The following is a 17,120-nucleotide window of genomic DNA, read 5'->3' as shown; positions in this document are numbered from 1 at the left end:
TCTGTGAGGGCATCTGCTGTACAGATCACCCCACAGTTTTTCAGGATTCATCATTCAGGTCTGGGCTTGGGCTGGGCCATTCTAAAACTTGAATCTTCTTCTAGTGAAGCCATCCCTTTTGTGATATGGATGTACTGTTGTGTACTGGATCTACTGTAGCAAAAGCATAAAGACCTTGTTGCAAACAATGACTTTTATTTGGAACTGTTCATAACTAGCTCCACCTTCTCCAAGGCTGCAGGTCCAGCTGAAGAAAAACAGCCCTAAAGTATCATGCTGCCACCACCATGCTTCACTCAGGGTATGGTATTCTTCTGATAATGTCTTGTCTTTGAGCCACAACTTTTGGAGTTAAACGTTTAACCTGCACATAACACATTTTCACACATGCTTTGGGGAGACTTCAAATGTGTTTTTACTAACTTTAGCCAGGCTTCAGTGTTTTTCTTGATGGCAAAAGGCTTCCATCTTCACATTTTTGCTGTGAGATGCGAACAGCTGAACTTTATTTGAAGATAATAAGAGGCACCAACTCTTATTCAACATGAATTTGAATGTGGTAGTTAATTCTAAACAAAGTCACATCCCCAGTTATAAGGGGGTGTGCACACTTATGTTGTCAAAGTTTTTTTTATTTATTGTAACCTCAAGATTTTCGTTGGTTTTTCCACTGAGTTGTCCAGGTTTTATGCCACAGTAATGGTTGAAAAAGTTTGAAAATCACTCATCTTGGAATATTTTTTTTACATCACAAAAACCTGGCAATTAAATTTTGGATTTCCAAGTAGGAAAATTCAGCTAAAACACCTCCAAATGTGGGAATTCTGAACAGCAAAAATGTCCATTTAACCCCAAACTAAGAATCCAATACGATTGATTGTTATGTATAGCATTGAAAGTTGCTGCATTGGACTGCACCTTTTTCACTCATTCAACAGACTACATGACTTAAGGTTCTACCTTTGTGTGCAAAGATTTTATCAAGATGTCAGACAAACACTGAGGCAACAATGCATTAGGATTGGGGGAGGGAGGTGCTGGATGGAGGTTTAACTTAAGGATACGATCAGTGCCTGGAAACAACACACTACCTCGGACCATTTCAGCCATGATGCATCCAACAGACCAGACATCAACTGAAAAATGAAATGACATCCACCAAATTAGCATGCAAATAACCAAAAACAGAACAACAAACAACAATAAAACAAAGGGGAACCCTACAAATAAATCTCATGATGTACATGAGGTGGTGTGTGTCAGGCATGACAAAAGAATGATTGCATGTGCTACGGTGCATTTTCATACAGAGGTCAGGGACCCACAAGCCTTTATCTACTGTGTAGCACTTCTTGTCGATGTGAACTTAATATGTTTATGATCCTCAATTTGGCTCTTTCTTGTGATGTTGAAAATTTCTTTAAATGTGACACCCTGACTCTAGAACTCCTTAGTTTTTCACAGCTTCTGTCTCCTCACTGCAACCCACCATCGCTATTTAAAACTGAATTACATTCATACATATCTACAAAAGATTATTTTTCTTTACAGATGAAACTATAAATACAGCAGTAGGAGGATAGATAAGGTTACTTTCTGATATCTGAGTTCACTTTTGCTGAAAAGTTAACTATTAAAATTCTATTCAGGTTTTTCTTGTGACAGTCACAGCGCCTCTAGCAACAATATTGCTGCTTGACCGGATAGAGCTGTCTGTGTATCTGTAGGGATAGCAGGTGGGTGGTTGCAAGTCAGTGTCAGAAAAATCAGAGAAATGGAACTTTAATTTGACAGAAGAAAAAGTAAACATGAAAGACTTAGTGCAAACGTTTTGTCAGACGCGATGCCAGACACAGCTGCAAGCAGCTTAAGGATACAATCCCTTCCAGGAAAAAGGATTTTGTGGCGAACCATTTCTGCCATAATGCAGCCCACAGCCCAAATATCCACTACATGAGCGCAGCGTTAAAGGAGAGAGAAAAGAAGGAGCCAAAAATGCAACAGGTCAGCAGGAAAAATTAGTCAGTGTTTTTTCTGTTAAAGACCTCATAAATATTGCAAGATTATCAAGCTTTGTCTGGATGCACTTTATGATGCATGGCCTGAAGAATTGATCAAAGGGTTATTATGCATTGGATTTCACATGTGACATCTTACTGGCTATAATCTCTGTGGATAATGAACAACAGTCTTGTTTCCAAAAGGACACTATTTTAATTAAGAAGAAAAAATGGCAACCTTTCATTCCTGCACTCATGACTACAAATTCAGAGTTAGGTGGGCCTGTTAGCCAAGCTGACTGTTTACCAAGCCTCTCTAAATGATTCACCCATACACTGTTCCTAATATTATACCAAGTAAACCAATTCTGGCCCTGATTTTAGTGGAATAGATATGTCTGGCAAAAATATTCATGTCCCTTGGACTTTTTTGCATTTTGTCACAAGTAGAAGGAAAATGAAACATGGTTTTCAACATTTTTTTACAAATAAAACTTTGTGTGCTGGTCATTTGTATTCAGCCCCTGTGAGTAAATACTTTGTAAAACTACCTCTGTGAAGCCTTTTTGCTACAGCTGGAAGTCATTTTGGGTATTTTTATATTTTTTTTACCAGGTTTACACATATACAAATTGACATTTTTGACCATACTTCACAACGGAGTTTAGTTGTGGACTTTGACTGGGCCATTGTAACACATGAATATGCTTTGATTATTACATTGTAGCTTTGTTCTGTCTGGTCTCAAACGGTTTATCTTTTAGGATTATCTGGTATTTATTTACGTCCATCTTCCTATCAACTTTGACTATCTTCTTTGTCCCTGCTGAGAAAAATGATCCCCACAGCATGATACTGCCACCACCATTTTACCCCATGGATGTTCAAGATGCAGTCAGTCTTCCATAAAGACTACATTTGTGGAGTACATGACTGTTCTGTCAACAGATCATTCCCCCTGAATTGTCAATCTCTGCAAATCCTCCAGAGTTATAAAGGGTGACTTGGCTGCTTCTCTGACTAATGTTCTCTTTGCCAGGCCTGTTACGTGGATGGCTGTGTTTAGTAGGTTTGTGGCATTTCATGTTTAATGGTATTGTATTGGTTCAGCAAATGTCCAAAGCTATAGATGATGTGTTACGCCGGGCTTAAACTGAACGTGATGCAGCTGCGGTGGGGGCGCCGCAAGGAACCCAAATAATTAAAATCAATGTGTACACTCATATCAGCCACGGAGCAGTGCGGTTGCAGTTACAGAGGCCGTGCGGCTCAACGAAATGTTTACGCAAGAAGGAAGTTTCGCCGGATGCTGCAGCAGCTTCTGTATCAAGCTCCTAAATTTTACCAGCCAAATAGGAAGCCAGAAAGGAAAGAGTTCCGGTGAATTTCATCATAAAATCAACCCACCAACATACACTAACTTAACTGGTGTGAACAAAATGACAAAAAAGAGAAAAACGAGGAAACGGAGGCGCTACTTGAGAATGAAAAATGATAGTTATGCGCACGGATAACGAGTAGAAAACGAAATCCATAGCTGTTTTTACTCATTTAGAGGGATAGCAACAGAAAGGAGCAGACAGGGATTTTCCTCTTTTGTTTTGCCTGCAAGCTGCAGAAAACTACGAGACAGTGGTTTTGCGGCCAAATACGGGCTACTTATGAGAGACTTGCTAAATATTTGGGCTAGTTCTCGCGTGAACTCCCAGAAAGCGCGTGAACCCACATGAACTTCTGCTATTGGGGCGCCGTTTCCGCAGCCAGAGCCGTAGCTGAGCTGGGATGGCTGCATCGTAATGTGAGTGGCTTTCTGCAGCAAGACCACATCACAGCTGCACCACGTTTAGTGTGAGCAAACTTCTCAACAACCTCATCACTCACTGTTCTCTAACAAACCTCTGAGGTCATCACATAACAGCTGCGTCTGAACTTAAATTACACACAGGTTGGTTGGTTGCAATTTAAGAGGATCACAGTGAAGGGACCTGAATACAGATGCAAGTCTTGCTTTTCAGATTTCTGTTTGTAAAATATTTTGAAAGCCATTTATCCTTTTCCTTCTAGTTCACAATTACACTCTATGTTGTGTTAGTCTATCAAATAAAATATGAAAATAGAAGTTTGTGGTTATAGTGTGACAAAATGTACTAATACTTTTCCAAGTGTTAAACATCTCTAGCAAGATCAAAAGGCAAACTGCTGAAGCATGCACATGTGCCTGTATTCATATTGGTAGCTTTTAGCCAGGCCTTATAAGCTCAAAACCAGCAACTCCTTAATAAAATATTAACAACATGCTGAAGCATTGCTGCCACCACCAGAGTTTTCGCACGGGAAGTTCACCACAAAGCAAGGCTGCCCCACATGCTAACTTCCCCCAAGGGTAATCTTTACAGAATCAGGGAGTTTGTCACTGTGTGTGTGTAGGAAGTGATCCTGAGGGGGTTGGGGCGGTGGCATTTGGGACATGCAGGAGCACACACAGCAACACCTCAATGGCCATCGCCACCACCTCCATCACTCACCATTGGCCTGGTAACCCATGCCAAGGATAACTTCAGGGGCGCGGTAATAGCGGGTCACTACGTAGGGCGTCATAAGCAGGCCAGTGGCAGCTGTCCTGGCCAGGCCAAAATCCAGGATCTTCAGCGTGCAGTCAGACTTTACTACAATGTTGCTGGGCTTCAGGTCCTGCACAAAAAAAGCAGACCATGGAAAATTTAAATGCTGATAGACATAGGTCCATTATAGCAAATAAAATATTCTGCACCAGTGCGCTTCACCTAAGATTTCCAACACATTTATCACAAAATTCCAGGTCAGGCTTTCAATACAGAATCTGCTAAAAAACAGACTGTAACAAAACAGCTGGAGATTGGACTAACAGACGGCTCATTTCTTACTTTATGCGTTAAATACTGATGATTAGTGACAACTGACCAACAGATTGTGTTTGTACATTAGGAGGACTAACCCGGTGTATGATGCCTGCAGCGTGCAGGTGTTTAATTCCACACAGCATCTGGTAGAGCAGGTAGGACAGCCTCTCATGGTCCAGCTCCATCTGAATCACCTGACAGAGGTTGGCGTCCATCAGCTCCATCACTAGATACCTGTAGGGAAACAATTCATGTTACCATAGATACACATACAGGAGGCACCACAGACAAACATGCATAAACATCACATGTTGGCTTAAACTAAGCTGTATTAGATAAACTAATACTGTACAGGGGTTGGACAATGAAACTGAAACACCTGTCATTTTAGTGTGGGAGGTTTCATGGCTAAATTGGACCAGCCTGGTAGCCAGTCTTCATTGATTGCACATTGCACCAGTAAGAGCAGAGTGTGAAGGTTCAATTACCACCCAGACTGTTGCATGCCCAGAGTGATGGTTTGGGCTGCCATATCATGGCATTCCCTTGGCCCAATACTTGTGCTAGATGGGCGCGTCACTGCCAAGGACTACCGAACCATTCTTGAGGACCATGTGCATCCAATGGTTCAAACATTGTATCCTGAAGGCGGTGCCGTGTATCAGGATGACAATGCACCAATACACACAGCAAGACTGGTGAAAGATTGGTTTGATGAACATGAAAGTGAAGTTGAACATCTCCCATGGCCTGCACAGTCATCAGATCTAAATATTATTGAGCCACTTTGGGGTGTTTTGGAGGAGCGAGTCAGGAAACGTTTTCCTCCACCAGTATCACGTAGTGACCTGGCCACTATCCTGCAAGAAGAATGGCTTAAAATCCCTCTGACCACTGTGCAGGACTTGTATATGTCATTCCCAAGACGAATTGACGCTGTATTGGCCGCAAAAGGAGGCCCTTCACCATACTAATAAATTATTGTGGTCTAAAACCAGATGTTTCAGTTTCATTGTCCAACCCCTGTATATATTGCAAATATTTCACATGCATTTTAGACTGCAGCTGGAAATACTATCATCTAAAAATAGAAAAGTTACATGCTTATGAAATTCACATTTTCACAAATTTCAACAACATGCAGTCGTGGCTCCTGTGATGCACGCATGCATTCATGTAAACAAACAAGGCAAATGGAGTCTTCATCCTCTAACTCTGACTTAGTCTTGCAGCCCTCAGGCAATGATATGTCCAATTTCTTTTTAGCTCCAATCAGGCAGACAGAGGCGCATAGAAACACACAGGATTACCCTCTCTATTACATATACACACACTTTCTTTGTGTTGCATTAATCATGTTTGTTCTCATCGTACACCATAAAACAGTAATTTCCCTTCCATCTCATTACAGTATTTTCCTCTAATTGTTAAGACTAGTTTCCACACACAGACACCCAAGAACTCTGCTGTAGAGCACTTCATAACTGTTTTGTTTTTAAGCTGCAATCCAAAATAACAACAGTTCAAGTGTTGTACCAAGGTGTGGCACAGAACATCAAACAGATTTCAGCAGTTAAATCTAAAAAGTGACAAAAGAAGGCCTTTAGCTGTGGCTAAGTGGGAGTAGTTGACATCTTGCATTCAACCTGATTTGCTTTGTCAGAAACTCCAGAAGACTCAGGTGGAGGCCTCAACAATCTCCTGGATCAAAGACTACCTGACAAACAGACCACAGTTTGTGAGACTGAAGGGTTGTGAGTCTAACCAGGTAGTCAGCAGCACAGGAGCACCACAGGGGACTGTACTCTCACCATTCCTTTTCACTCTGTACACCTCAGACTTCCAGTACAAGACAGACTCTTGTTATCTGCAGAAATACTCAGATGTATCTGCAGTTGTGGGGTGGATCAGAGATGGACAAGAAGATGAGTACAGGATGGTGGTGGACCACTGTCCAACAGACTGGAGTGGAGATGCAACTGTGAAGCAGTCTACAAGAAGGGACAGAGCAGACTGTACTTCTTGAGGAAGCTTAGGTCCTTTGGTGTTTGCAGCAAGATGCTTCATATCTTCTATAAGTCTGTTGTGGAAAGTGTGATCACTTCTGCCATCATTTGCTGGGGAAGCAGCATCAGAGCCAGGGACTTAAAAAAACTCAACAAGTTGATAAAGAAGGCTGGCTCTGTTCTCGGACTCCTCTGGAACCTCTAGAGATCATTATGCAAAGACCGATTCATCATAAAGTGGAGAAACTCATGGAGAACCCTGAGCATCCTCTTCATGAGACTATTGTACAACAACAGAGTGTCTTCAGTCAGAGGTTTCTTCAGATGTGCTGTAAGACAGACCGCTACAGGAGATCCTTCCTGCCCACAGCCATCAGCATCTACAACGGCTCTTTAAAGAAACCTACAGCAACATTTAATTTCCCTTTGAGATTAATTTAGTATTTTTTTATTGAATTAAATGCGAAAAGTTAGGGGGTTTATTGCAGCTTTCCTCTGCTAAATGCTAATGTGCCCTTGAGCAAGGCACTTGACCCCATGTTGTCAAAGGATCTGCGTAACGGAGTATGAGTGTGCAAAAATTATGAGTGCAGTTGGGTGAAAAAGACTTTGGTCAGTGTCACTGAAAAGCACTATATAAATTCAGTACATTTTCTTGAACAACTAAATAACAGGTGTAATGAGTGCGAATTATATCCAACTGTTATCCGGCTGTTCAATAAAACTGCACAACTCCAAATGAGCCCAAAATAACATGTAAGCTGCTAGCAGGCTGTGTCCTGTAGAGAGACGTGATACTCACACATCTTGGAACTCCTCCAGTGTCTTCTGTGGTGTGAATACGTTTAATAAACCAATGATCTGAGGAATAAAACGAAAACAATTTCAAAATGATGACAGCAAACCTAACCTTTCAAAAGAAATGGTATGAGTAAACAGCAGAAGGAAAAACATTACCATAATCTCTGTAGTTTTTGGTTATTGTATAATGGGTATACTGGTGTGCTGGCAGCTTTCTCATTTACAGCTGACTTTCCAGTAGTACATTATGTCTCCCTGAATATGGCCACATATCAGTAAATTATGTTTTCGAATGAAGACAGATACAGCCTAATTAAAAGGGATGAACAGTGACGGTTAACATTTTCCAGAAAATTCTTCAGGGTCAGCTTTGTTCCATCCAAACATCCTGTCCTCTACTGATTCTTGCTGTTCATGGCACTAGATGCCGTGCTGGCTCAGATTTGAAATATATTTGTTCATTTAAAGCTGCCTCTAATATTGTAATCATTAAAATCAAAGCTTAAAGAACCTCGAGCTCTTACATTCTTGTGGTTGACGCATTTCATGAGCACCAGTTCTCTGTAGGCCCGTTTGGCATGGGTTTGATTCTGAAAAGGCCGGCTCAGCTTCTTGATGGCAACGTTCCTCTCCAGGTTATGGTCATACGCTGAGCTGTTGGGACACAAAAAAATGCAGTAAACAGTGATGCATCCAGTAAAAATAAATCTTCTCTATCATTTTTGTTTACTGTCTCTGAGGATCACAGGGTTATTTTTTCATGTGTTTCAGTTCAGTACACATATGGAAAAGCAAATTCTGTTTATGTTTTGTTGTTTTTTTTTGCTTATATGTGGGGTTGTGTGAGAAACTGCAGACATAGTTCACATCTGGGTTTTTTTTTGTTTTCTTTTTTTATTCTAATAAAGGTTGTCCAATATCCCAAATTTATGGTCCTCGCAATATCAGTGAGTGCGATATTAGCATTGCAAAGAACGCCTTGGACTGCAGTAAATATTACCTAAATATATAAATGCCATCCTGCTCAATATGAGTTCTGTGATTGTAATAAACCCAACACAGACTGACATAAACAGTGCAGACTTAAGTTTTTGTTTACTTATAGCAAGTCATACAATCTGTCACAGTTGACAGCGGCTCTGGCTGGAGCAAGATGGATGGATAGAGGGAAAGGAAGACAGACGCGGCGACAGGGAACAAGGAAAACCGGTAAGCTTATATACAAAGGGAAGTGAATAGTGAGACTATGGGAAGGAGAGGCAGGTAATCAGAGTGAGTGCTGACAGGTGTGATGACCAGGTGAAGGGAACTGAGGGAATAAGTTACTGTGGCAACAGGAGCTAGGAAACGCAGACACGAGGGGAAACTAAACTAGAGACAACTCTGAGGGAAACAAACACTAAACTAACTGGGAGGAACAGGGAAAGGAAACCTAAGCATACGCTAACATGAAATAGTAACTCTAGTAGGAACTAAATCTAAGGACATGGAAAGAACTAAGCAAACAAACAGAAATACTGAATAACAGAATATAACTGACTGCCAGACAGCAACTGACAGCACCGGTTCCCCCCAAGGCTGTGTTCTCTCTCCTCTGCTCTTCTCCCTGTACACCAACAGCTGCACCTCCAGTCACCAGTCTGTCAAACTTCTGAAGTTTGCGGACGACACCACCCTGATCGGACTCATCTCTGATGGTGACGAGTCCGCGTACAGATGGGAGGTGGACCATCTGTTGGACTGGTGCAGCCAGAACAACCTTGAGCTCAACGCTCTAAAGACAGTAGAGATGGTTGTGGACTTCAGGCAGAACCCAGCCCCACCTGCCCCCATCACCCTCTGTGACTCCACAATTGACACTGTGGAATCTTTCCGCTTCCTGGGAACCATCATCTCCCAGGATCTCAAGTGGGAGCCAAACATCAGCTCCCTCATCAAGAAAGCCCAGCAGAGGATGTTCTTCCTGCGGCAGCTGAAGAAATTCAACCTGCCAAAGACTATGATGGTGCACTTCTACACAGCCATCATTGAGTCCATCCTCACCTCCTCCATCACCATCTGGTACGCCGCTGCTACAGCCAAGGATAAGGGCAGGCTGCAGCGTGTCATTCGGTCTGCTGAGAAGGTGATTGGCTGCAGTCTACTGTCGCTCCAGGAACTGTACACCTCCAGGACCCTGAAGCGGGCAGGGAAGATTCTGGCTGATCCCTCCCACCCCGGTCACAGACTCTTTGAGACTCTCCCCTCTGGCAGGAGGCTGCGGTCCATCCGGACCAAAACCTCACGCCACAAGAACAGTTTTTTCCCATCTGCCACCAGCCTTGTAAACAAAGCCCTGAAACCACCCTGACACTCTCCCTTTCCCCCACACCCCCACCTTTTTTTGCTGACAGGACACCTGTAACCTGTAACTCTATGTGTTACATTAACGCTCAGCATGGACTCCTGCTTTACTTGCACAATGATCACCTGCACTGTTGTACTGCTCTTGCATCTTATACTGCTCTACTTTTACTCTCACTCACTTAAAACTGTGCACATATATTTATATTATATTGTAGATATGTTTATACTGTTTAATTTGTACTGTATTGCACCGACTACGCCAAAACAAATTCCTTGTATGTCCAAAAACGTACTTGGCAATAAAGCTTTTCTGATTCTGATTCTGAAACATGAGCAACTAACCAGAGAACTATACTATAATAACTAAGCCTGGGAGAAGATAAGTGACACTAAGTATGAGAGAAAAAGAACTAATAAAACTAAGAGGCACAGAATTACTGGGAAACTGAATACGAGAACCTAAGAGAATAAACATAAACGCAAATAAGTACTAACCAGGGAACATATGAGAACGAGCTGAATAAACAAACACAAAACGGCACATCCTGACAAAATCATTGCATTATCAGACCTAAAGTGGTAAATGACAAAAAAGATAGCCTTATGGTAACTATGTGCATTTTTCCTATTAACTAGCAACACACTTCCAACTTCTTTTATTGCATCCAGCTATTTTTTGGTGCGCCAGTTAGGATTTCAATTACGAGTGCAATGTTTAACTGGTGCATGGTATTGTCATCGTTCCCTCTCATTACCAGTATGGATCTGTGATATACATTGTTTACCATAATAATAAAAACATGTTTTCCATCACATTTTTAACCGGATAGTGAAAATGCTTTGCCTTAAGATATATGTAAAATAATGTTGCAATACAACATAGTCTATCTTGCTTTCACGGTGAGCTGGGTTGTGACTTTTTTGTTTTCATTACCATCCATAAAAACATGCCAAAACGTTCTGGTGAAACCTTTGTACGGAATAGTGTCAATATAACTGATCTGTATCTGTCTGTCTCCTGATTCCGAAGCAGCTCCCCTCTGCTTCCACTTTCGGGTCCGGCTGTACCTCAGACATGTTTCACAAATCTATGTTACAAAGCAAACATGCTAACAAACGTAAATAAACCTTTCATTTTGTTTTCATTCGAACATTACGTTGGAACAGAGCAAAGACTAAAACAAGAGCCACATTAGCAGTCGTCTTTGGTCTGGTCTTCTTCAGAGCTTGTGCCAAGACAAAGGTCTTCCTGTTGCATGGAGATGGTTTGGCTTCAGGAGGGGGATATCAAACAAACCAACCAAATCTGAAAACTATGTGGAAAAGCGGTTACTGTAAAAGACGGGACCATAGCAAACTAGTGTCACCTTCTCTGAACAAACCCTCATACCAACCAACTAGAGTTTTACTATTTGTAGACATCCTACTTTCCACAGAATAACACAGGTTAGATTATGGCGCTAGGCCCTAAATAAGCAATGACATGTCTAATGTATGGTCAACAGTAAATGTCCTGTTCGCCAGAGCAATAGGTAGAACATTAGGCCTAACATCTTTTGGAAATATTGAAATATCGTCAAATAGTTGTGACAGGAAAAATGAAAAAAATGGCAACCTTTTTTCAGTATCAAAAAACCAGACTTACCAGACAATTCCTTGAGCTCCAGATCCAATGGGTCTGAGGTTCTGGTAGCGCTTCAAGACTGTAAAAGTTGAATCCCCGACATCTATGCTGTAATACTCCTTTTCACGCTTGTTCCGGTTCATGATGAAACCTTGGTAAAGCACTCCAGCTGGGCATCCAAAAAGGGAAACCCTCTCACGATCTGGAGTGAAAATAGAATATACATTTAATATTTTTTTAAGATGAAGATAAAACTAGTCATTTTTTAACACATTTAATTTTTGGTGTTTTTAAAAGTCATTTTAGACTAATTTATCCCAGTATTTAAAAGAGCATCATTATCATACAAGATTAACTGAATTTTAGACAAAGGTCAGTCCCCAGTTTCAAAGTATACCAATCATTTTCAAAACTGCAAAAAATGTCCTCTTAATAAGACACCAGAGAAAGTGTCAGCATGGCCAGAGTTTTCTGCAGCTGTATGGAGCAATTAGTAACACAGCGCTGGCCCTTCACTACTCGTTACTGCAAACTGCCAGTAAGCTGGCTAAATGAAGGCTGCTACACTTTTTCTCTTGTGTACACAATGGACAATTTGGACACTAATTGTTGAAGCTTTGTAAGTATAATTCTTTCCTATTTTTGCTTGATGTACAACTTCAGTGGCTCAACAATCTGGGGTCTCTGCTGTCATATTTTGCGCTTAATAATGTGCAACACATTTTAAACTGGAGACAGTGCCTACATGCTGCCTAGTACCTGCATTCTTTTACTACGAAACCACACTGTTGGCATTGTGTTGCTACATATGCTAGCTTTTAAACTTTGTGCTTAAACTATTCAGATGGTACAGATGGTACACAGTGCTCCTATAGCTCCATTTTGAAACCCTACATTTTTCTTGACGTTTTGGTTGAATATTTAGCAAATTTTAATGTCAACTGTAGATTTCCACTCAGTGTTTCAAGATTCAACATTCTTTATTGTCATTATGTCACTATAAAATAATTAAGCTGTGACCCGGTTCAAAAGATACACATGTAGGTTATAAAGACTTACAACATTTAAAAACACTTATAGAAAAAGAGAACATATGTACATGGAATGTGGCATGTAGTATTTAGCATTTACATAAAGTGTAACTTGTGCTGAAACAGTCTATGAGATGGGCTGGTGGTTTGATTGTCAGCAGGGATGTTTAGTATCTGCCTGAAGGGGGGCACAGCTGCCTTCACTGTTTTAGGAAAGAAACTGTTTCCGAGTCTATTTGTTTTTGATGTGATGTTCCTAAATCCTTTTCCTGTTGGAAGTGGGATAAAATGTGCAATGCCAGGGTGGGTGTGGTGTGTAGCAAAGTGTCTGGCCCTTTTCTGGACTCATGCAGCATAAATGGAATCCAGAATCCATTCCAGATCCGGTAGACGACATCCCACAATCCCCTGTGCTGTCCTCACCACCCGTGCTAAGTCCTTTCTCTCCTGTGCCGTGCAGCTCCCATACCACACTGTCAGACTGAGGCACAGGATGCTTTCAACATACCTCTCATGTTGAAATGAGTGAGTTTGTAGAATATTCTACAAACTATGTTTGTAGAATATTCAGGCTTTGTTGGCTCTGAATAATGGAAAACCACAAACTATACATAAAACCTGTTCTACCACTTGTGTCCCAGCACCTGTTCAGCTGTATGAGAGGTATGTGACACTAAATTCTCTGTTAGTAACTCACAAAGCAAACTATCTTTAATATGGGGTTTCTGTAAGTTGGAGTAAATGTAATTCAAGACTGTTTAAAATCATTATGATTACAATTTAAGCCCTAAATAAAGTATAAAAAATAATGTAAGAACTTAACTTAATTAACCCATCATTGATGCATTGTCAACATGTTTGGCGCATATATGATAAGCTGTATAAGGGTCACTGATCACGTTTTAGTTACATCTGGTGAGAAATCCGTTTCCTGGATGGATGGATGGATGGACGGACGGATGGATGGATGGACGGATGGATGGTTTCTTACTTTAAGCGTTTAATACTGATGGTTAGTGACCACGGACCAACAGATTGTGTGTGTATATTAGGAGGACTAACCTGGTGTATTATGCCTGTAGTGTGCAGGTGTTTAATTCCACACAGCAGTTTGATGGATTTTCTAGTTTATCATTCATAAAACCACTGCACTGATTAGGTCTAAAAATAAGATAACATCTGTTTCTTATATCTTCCTCTTGCCTTTTTTATTTTTCATATTTTTCACACATTCTGTCGTGGGTTTCATGGTATCATGGTATGACTACAGCTCTAAAATATATTATTTTGAAATGTGTGTATTTAAAAACAAAAAAGAAAAAAAACGTTTCCATTGAACAGTCATTTATTTTTAAAAAGTATATGGAACATGCAACATAAGAAATATGTATTTAAAACAACTTTAAAAAATAAATGCAGTCCTTAACGCAATACTTTGAGAAGCTTATAAAACAAATGCAGACAGAAACCTAAAACTGAATTTGAAAATATTTGGAGACTTACTCAATTATAAACATTTCTCTTATGCAAGTTATGATGCAGGAATGTGAGCATGTTCACTATCCCTGAATTTAGTTGGAGCTGTGAGGTGAGAGGATGTGTCCAGTGTAACTGAGACCCTCTATAAGGGCACACTGTTGGATGGGATGCAAATAAATTATCTTGCTACACTGCTAAGATAAAGTAACTCCTCCACACTGGTCTTCCACCATGCCAGTGGGTTAGCATCAGAGGATATGAGATTGTAAGTCAAATATTGCTTTATCTCAATTTTCATTCTCGCTTGACTTCAACTTTCTGATGTAATTTCTTTCAGCAAACAGGTCAGAGATTTGTTGTTCTTCTTTGCAGAAGGAGAGCTGATACTGGTGGTGGAATTGCTGATTCCCTGTTCTTGATCAGCAGTGGCTGCAGGTGAATATTGAGGTTAAACGCCTGATTAAAGTTGTGTCTGGCAGGTTCATAGCTTCTTTTTCAGCAAACCTGATGACATCATACTTGTTTTGACTAAAGTTGTCCTTAAATCGGGGATCAATGAAGCAAGCATTGCTAAGCAGCTTCTTGACTTTCTCACAGGAGCAATGGTGTTGCACATCATCCATCATTATTTGTTTTGTTAGGTCATCATGCCCATCCTTCCCTTTAGTAGGTTAGTGATGTGTCCCATAACAGGCTTTAAAGAGGAGAGTGTGGTCTTTGTTCCAGAGCCAAGTAAATCTGTAAAGTTATTAAGAGAACTCAGGAGTTGGCAGACTCCCTCCAGCGATTGCATACCACCGCTTTGGGTATTGAATGCCATAAGATCCAGTCTGCTGCAAAAATTGCACAACATGCTTGTTGCTGCTCAAAAAATCTCTCAATCATTTTGAAAGTGGACGTCTATCTTGCCACCACATCATGAGTGATTTTTCAGGAATTTCTCAAGTTCACTGCTGCTTTTTCTTTTCCAGCTGCTAAAGAAACCTTGTACAAGATGCCTGCACGCTCATACAGCTGGGTCAACCTTTTGGATTTTGAGTGTCATAACTATAGCTAGGTTAAGATTATCGCCAAAACAGTCAAGCCAAACATAGGATTGATCTTGAAATGTTTTTCAAGATCAATGTTTTGTCTGTTGTGATGGTAGACAAACTGCATTTTGTGATGTTCCACTCCAGCAACATCTTTACAAAAAACTCCAAGATGAGTTCAGCACCGTGGTCCCCTGGAAAAAAACATAGTTTCTACACAGAAGGACTTCAGTTTCCACTCTGGAGAGATGAAATTCACTGTAAAGCTGCATGTGTTTGGTTGTCCACTACCGCCAATGCTAGTCAATAAACCAGTTGTTGCAGAAAACCACATCCCCTTTGTCACTTGTTTCTGCACATGAGCCTTGACCTATGAGTGTATCTTGGGGATTTAATTCTTTGAGAAGAATTCTCTTGATGGCACATATTTTCAATTTGAGAGCAGGATTTAATTCTGCTTGTACTCAAACTTAGTAAAGCTTGCACTCAAATCTTCTGCTTTCTTTCAAATATACTCTGTTTTCTCAAATCTGTGTTTCTGCGCTCTGATCTCTGATCTGATCTCTCTCACATTAAAGTCATATCATCTCCTAGCAACCATGTTAGCCAATAGAATGACAGTGTGCAACTGCTAGGTCACAGGCTAAGAGGAAGTGAGAATATTAAATATACTTTACAGGCTCTATTTAATGTAAGGTGAAAAACACAGAGTGTTAAGGAAAATGCAGTCATTAAAATAAAACATGCATAAGACCTGTGACATAGGTCTCCAACACTCCCGCCCCCCAAAGCAGGCTGTGATTTTATAACTGGTCGCATTAAACATGACCATATAGTACAACAAAAACAACAGGTATGGGCAGTTTAATTTAGTCAGGCGTCCACAACTTATCATTTAAAATGACTTGGTCGAGACCTTAGTCCAATATTTGGGATTTGTAATCCCTTCATCTTCTGTTTGATTCAAAAATACTGCCTCTATACTGCATTTTGTTTTTTTGTTTTTTTATGGCTGATGTTTGTGACATTATATCATTGAATTAAAAGAAAGTTCACACAAATGAGTTTATCCTTAGAAAATCCTAATCAGCAGATCAGACCTCAAAGAAAACTGAAAATTGATATCGGCCAGTAAAACTTAAGAATAAAGTACTGTTATCTGTCAAATTAGATATTTAAACAGAAATTGGATAAGAGAATATCTGCATGCTATCAGTTTTAGTTCTTAGAGAGAAATCAAAGTGGGCCAAATTACCAGATTCGAATATTACAAAAATCAGAAGTTAGACAAAATAGAATACCATCAACTGCAGTTACCTGTTGGCCTCTAATAATTTGAAATAGATTTCCTCTTATGTGGAATAAACTATTCTTTAAAGACCATTACTGTAAAAATGATCAATCTTAAATGTGCAAATGCAAGCCTCTTCCTATAGGCTCACTCACCAGTAAAAGTACTAATTCAAATGGCAGAAAAATCAATCCAGCCATGCATACAATCCAAAAGAGAGCTGCATCCATTATAGAGATTACTGCACCTCTGAAACTTGTCATGTAATATAACCCAGATAAGCTGTACATGCAGTGTACATGAAATCTAAACGTTTGGGGTAATAGAGCAATGATCCAGGCAAAGGCAGAAAGGAAGCAGGGTTTCATGTTGGGTATGAGAATGACAAATCATTAGTAGGATTTGGAGCACTGAACTGAGAAGGTATAGGCTTTGTAGTGATTTCTCTAAATACTGCCATCTTACCCCTTCCCTTTCAGCATTTGTTAGCCTACGAGCCCTTTCTTTTCCCACCCCTTTATTAATAGACATTAATTTGTTTAGTTTTTTTCCCCTCTTGCTACTGGAGGACAGGTCAGTTTATTTGAACCCGACCCAATTCTAGTTGTAGTTCAGACAGGAAGTGAACGACA

General features: G+C 40.4%; 1 protein-coding gene across 3 annotated transcripts in view; it reads right to left on the bottom strand.

Moving 5' to 3' along the window:
- Nucleotides 1-17,120, bottom strand: part of mapk8b (mitogen-activated protein kinase 8b) — a 44,707-nt gene that overhangs the window by 12,555 nt on the left and 15,032 nt on the right. For 2 of the 3 annotated variants that reach the window (XM_047377390.1, XM_047377392.1), the window contains exons 2-7: nucleotides 11,678-11,858; nucleotides 8,211-8,340; nucleotides 7,688-7,746; nucleotides 4,975-5,113; nucleotides 4,526-4,691; nucleotides 1,065-1,136 (exon numbers count right to left, since the gene is read on the bottom strand). In XM_047377390.1, the coding sequence (XP_047233346.1) occupies nucleotides 1,065-1,136; nucleotides 4,526-4,691; nucleotides 4,975-5,113; nucleotides 7,688-7,746; nucleotides 8,211-8,340; nucleotides 11,678-11,799 (688 nt within the window). In that variant the 5' untranslated portion in view covers nucleotides 11,800-11,858. Of the gene's footprint in view, nucleotides 1-1,064; nucleotides 1,137-1,877; nucleotides 1,950-4,525; nucleotides 4,692-4,974; nucleotides 5,114-7,687; nucleotides 7,747-8,210; nucleotides 8,341-11,677; nucleotides 11,859-17,120 lie in introns of all 3 variants that reach the window. The other variant, XM_047377391.1, reaches the window with a different exon arrangement.

This window comes from Girardinichthys multiradiatus, chromosome 10 (genome assembly GCF_021462225.1).
Source record: "Girardinichthys multiradiatus isolate DD_20200921_A chromosome 10, DD_fGirMul_XY1, whole genome shotgun sequence".
Classification (NCBI taxonomy): domain Eukaryota; kingdom Metazoa; phylum Chordata; class Actinopteri; order Cyprinodontiformes; family Goodeidae; genus Girardinichthys; species Girardinichthys multiradiatus.
The sequence above is the reverse complement of the archived record's forward strand: the minus strand, read 5'-3'. Positions and strand labels throughout refer to the sequence as shown.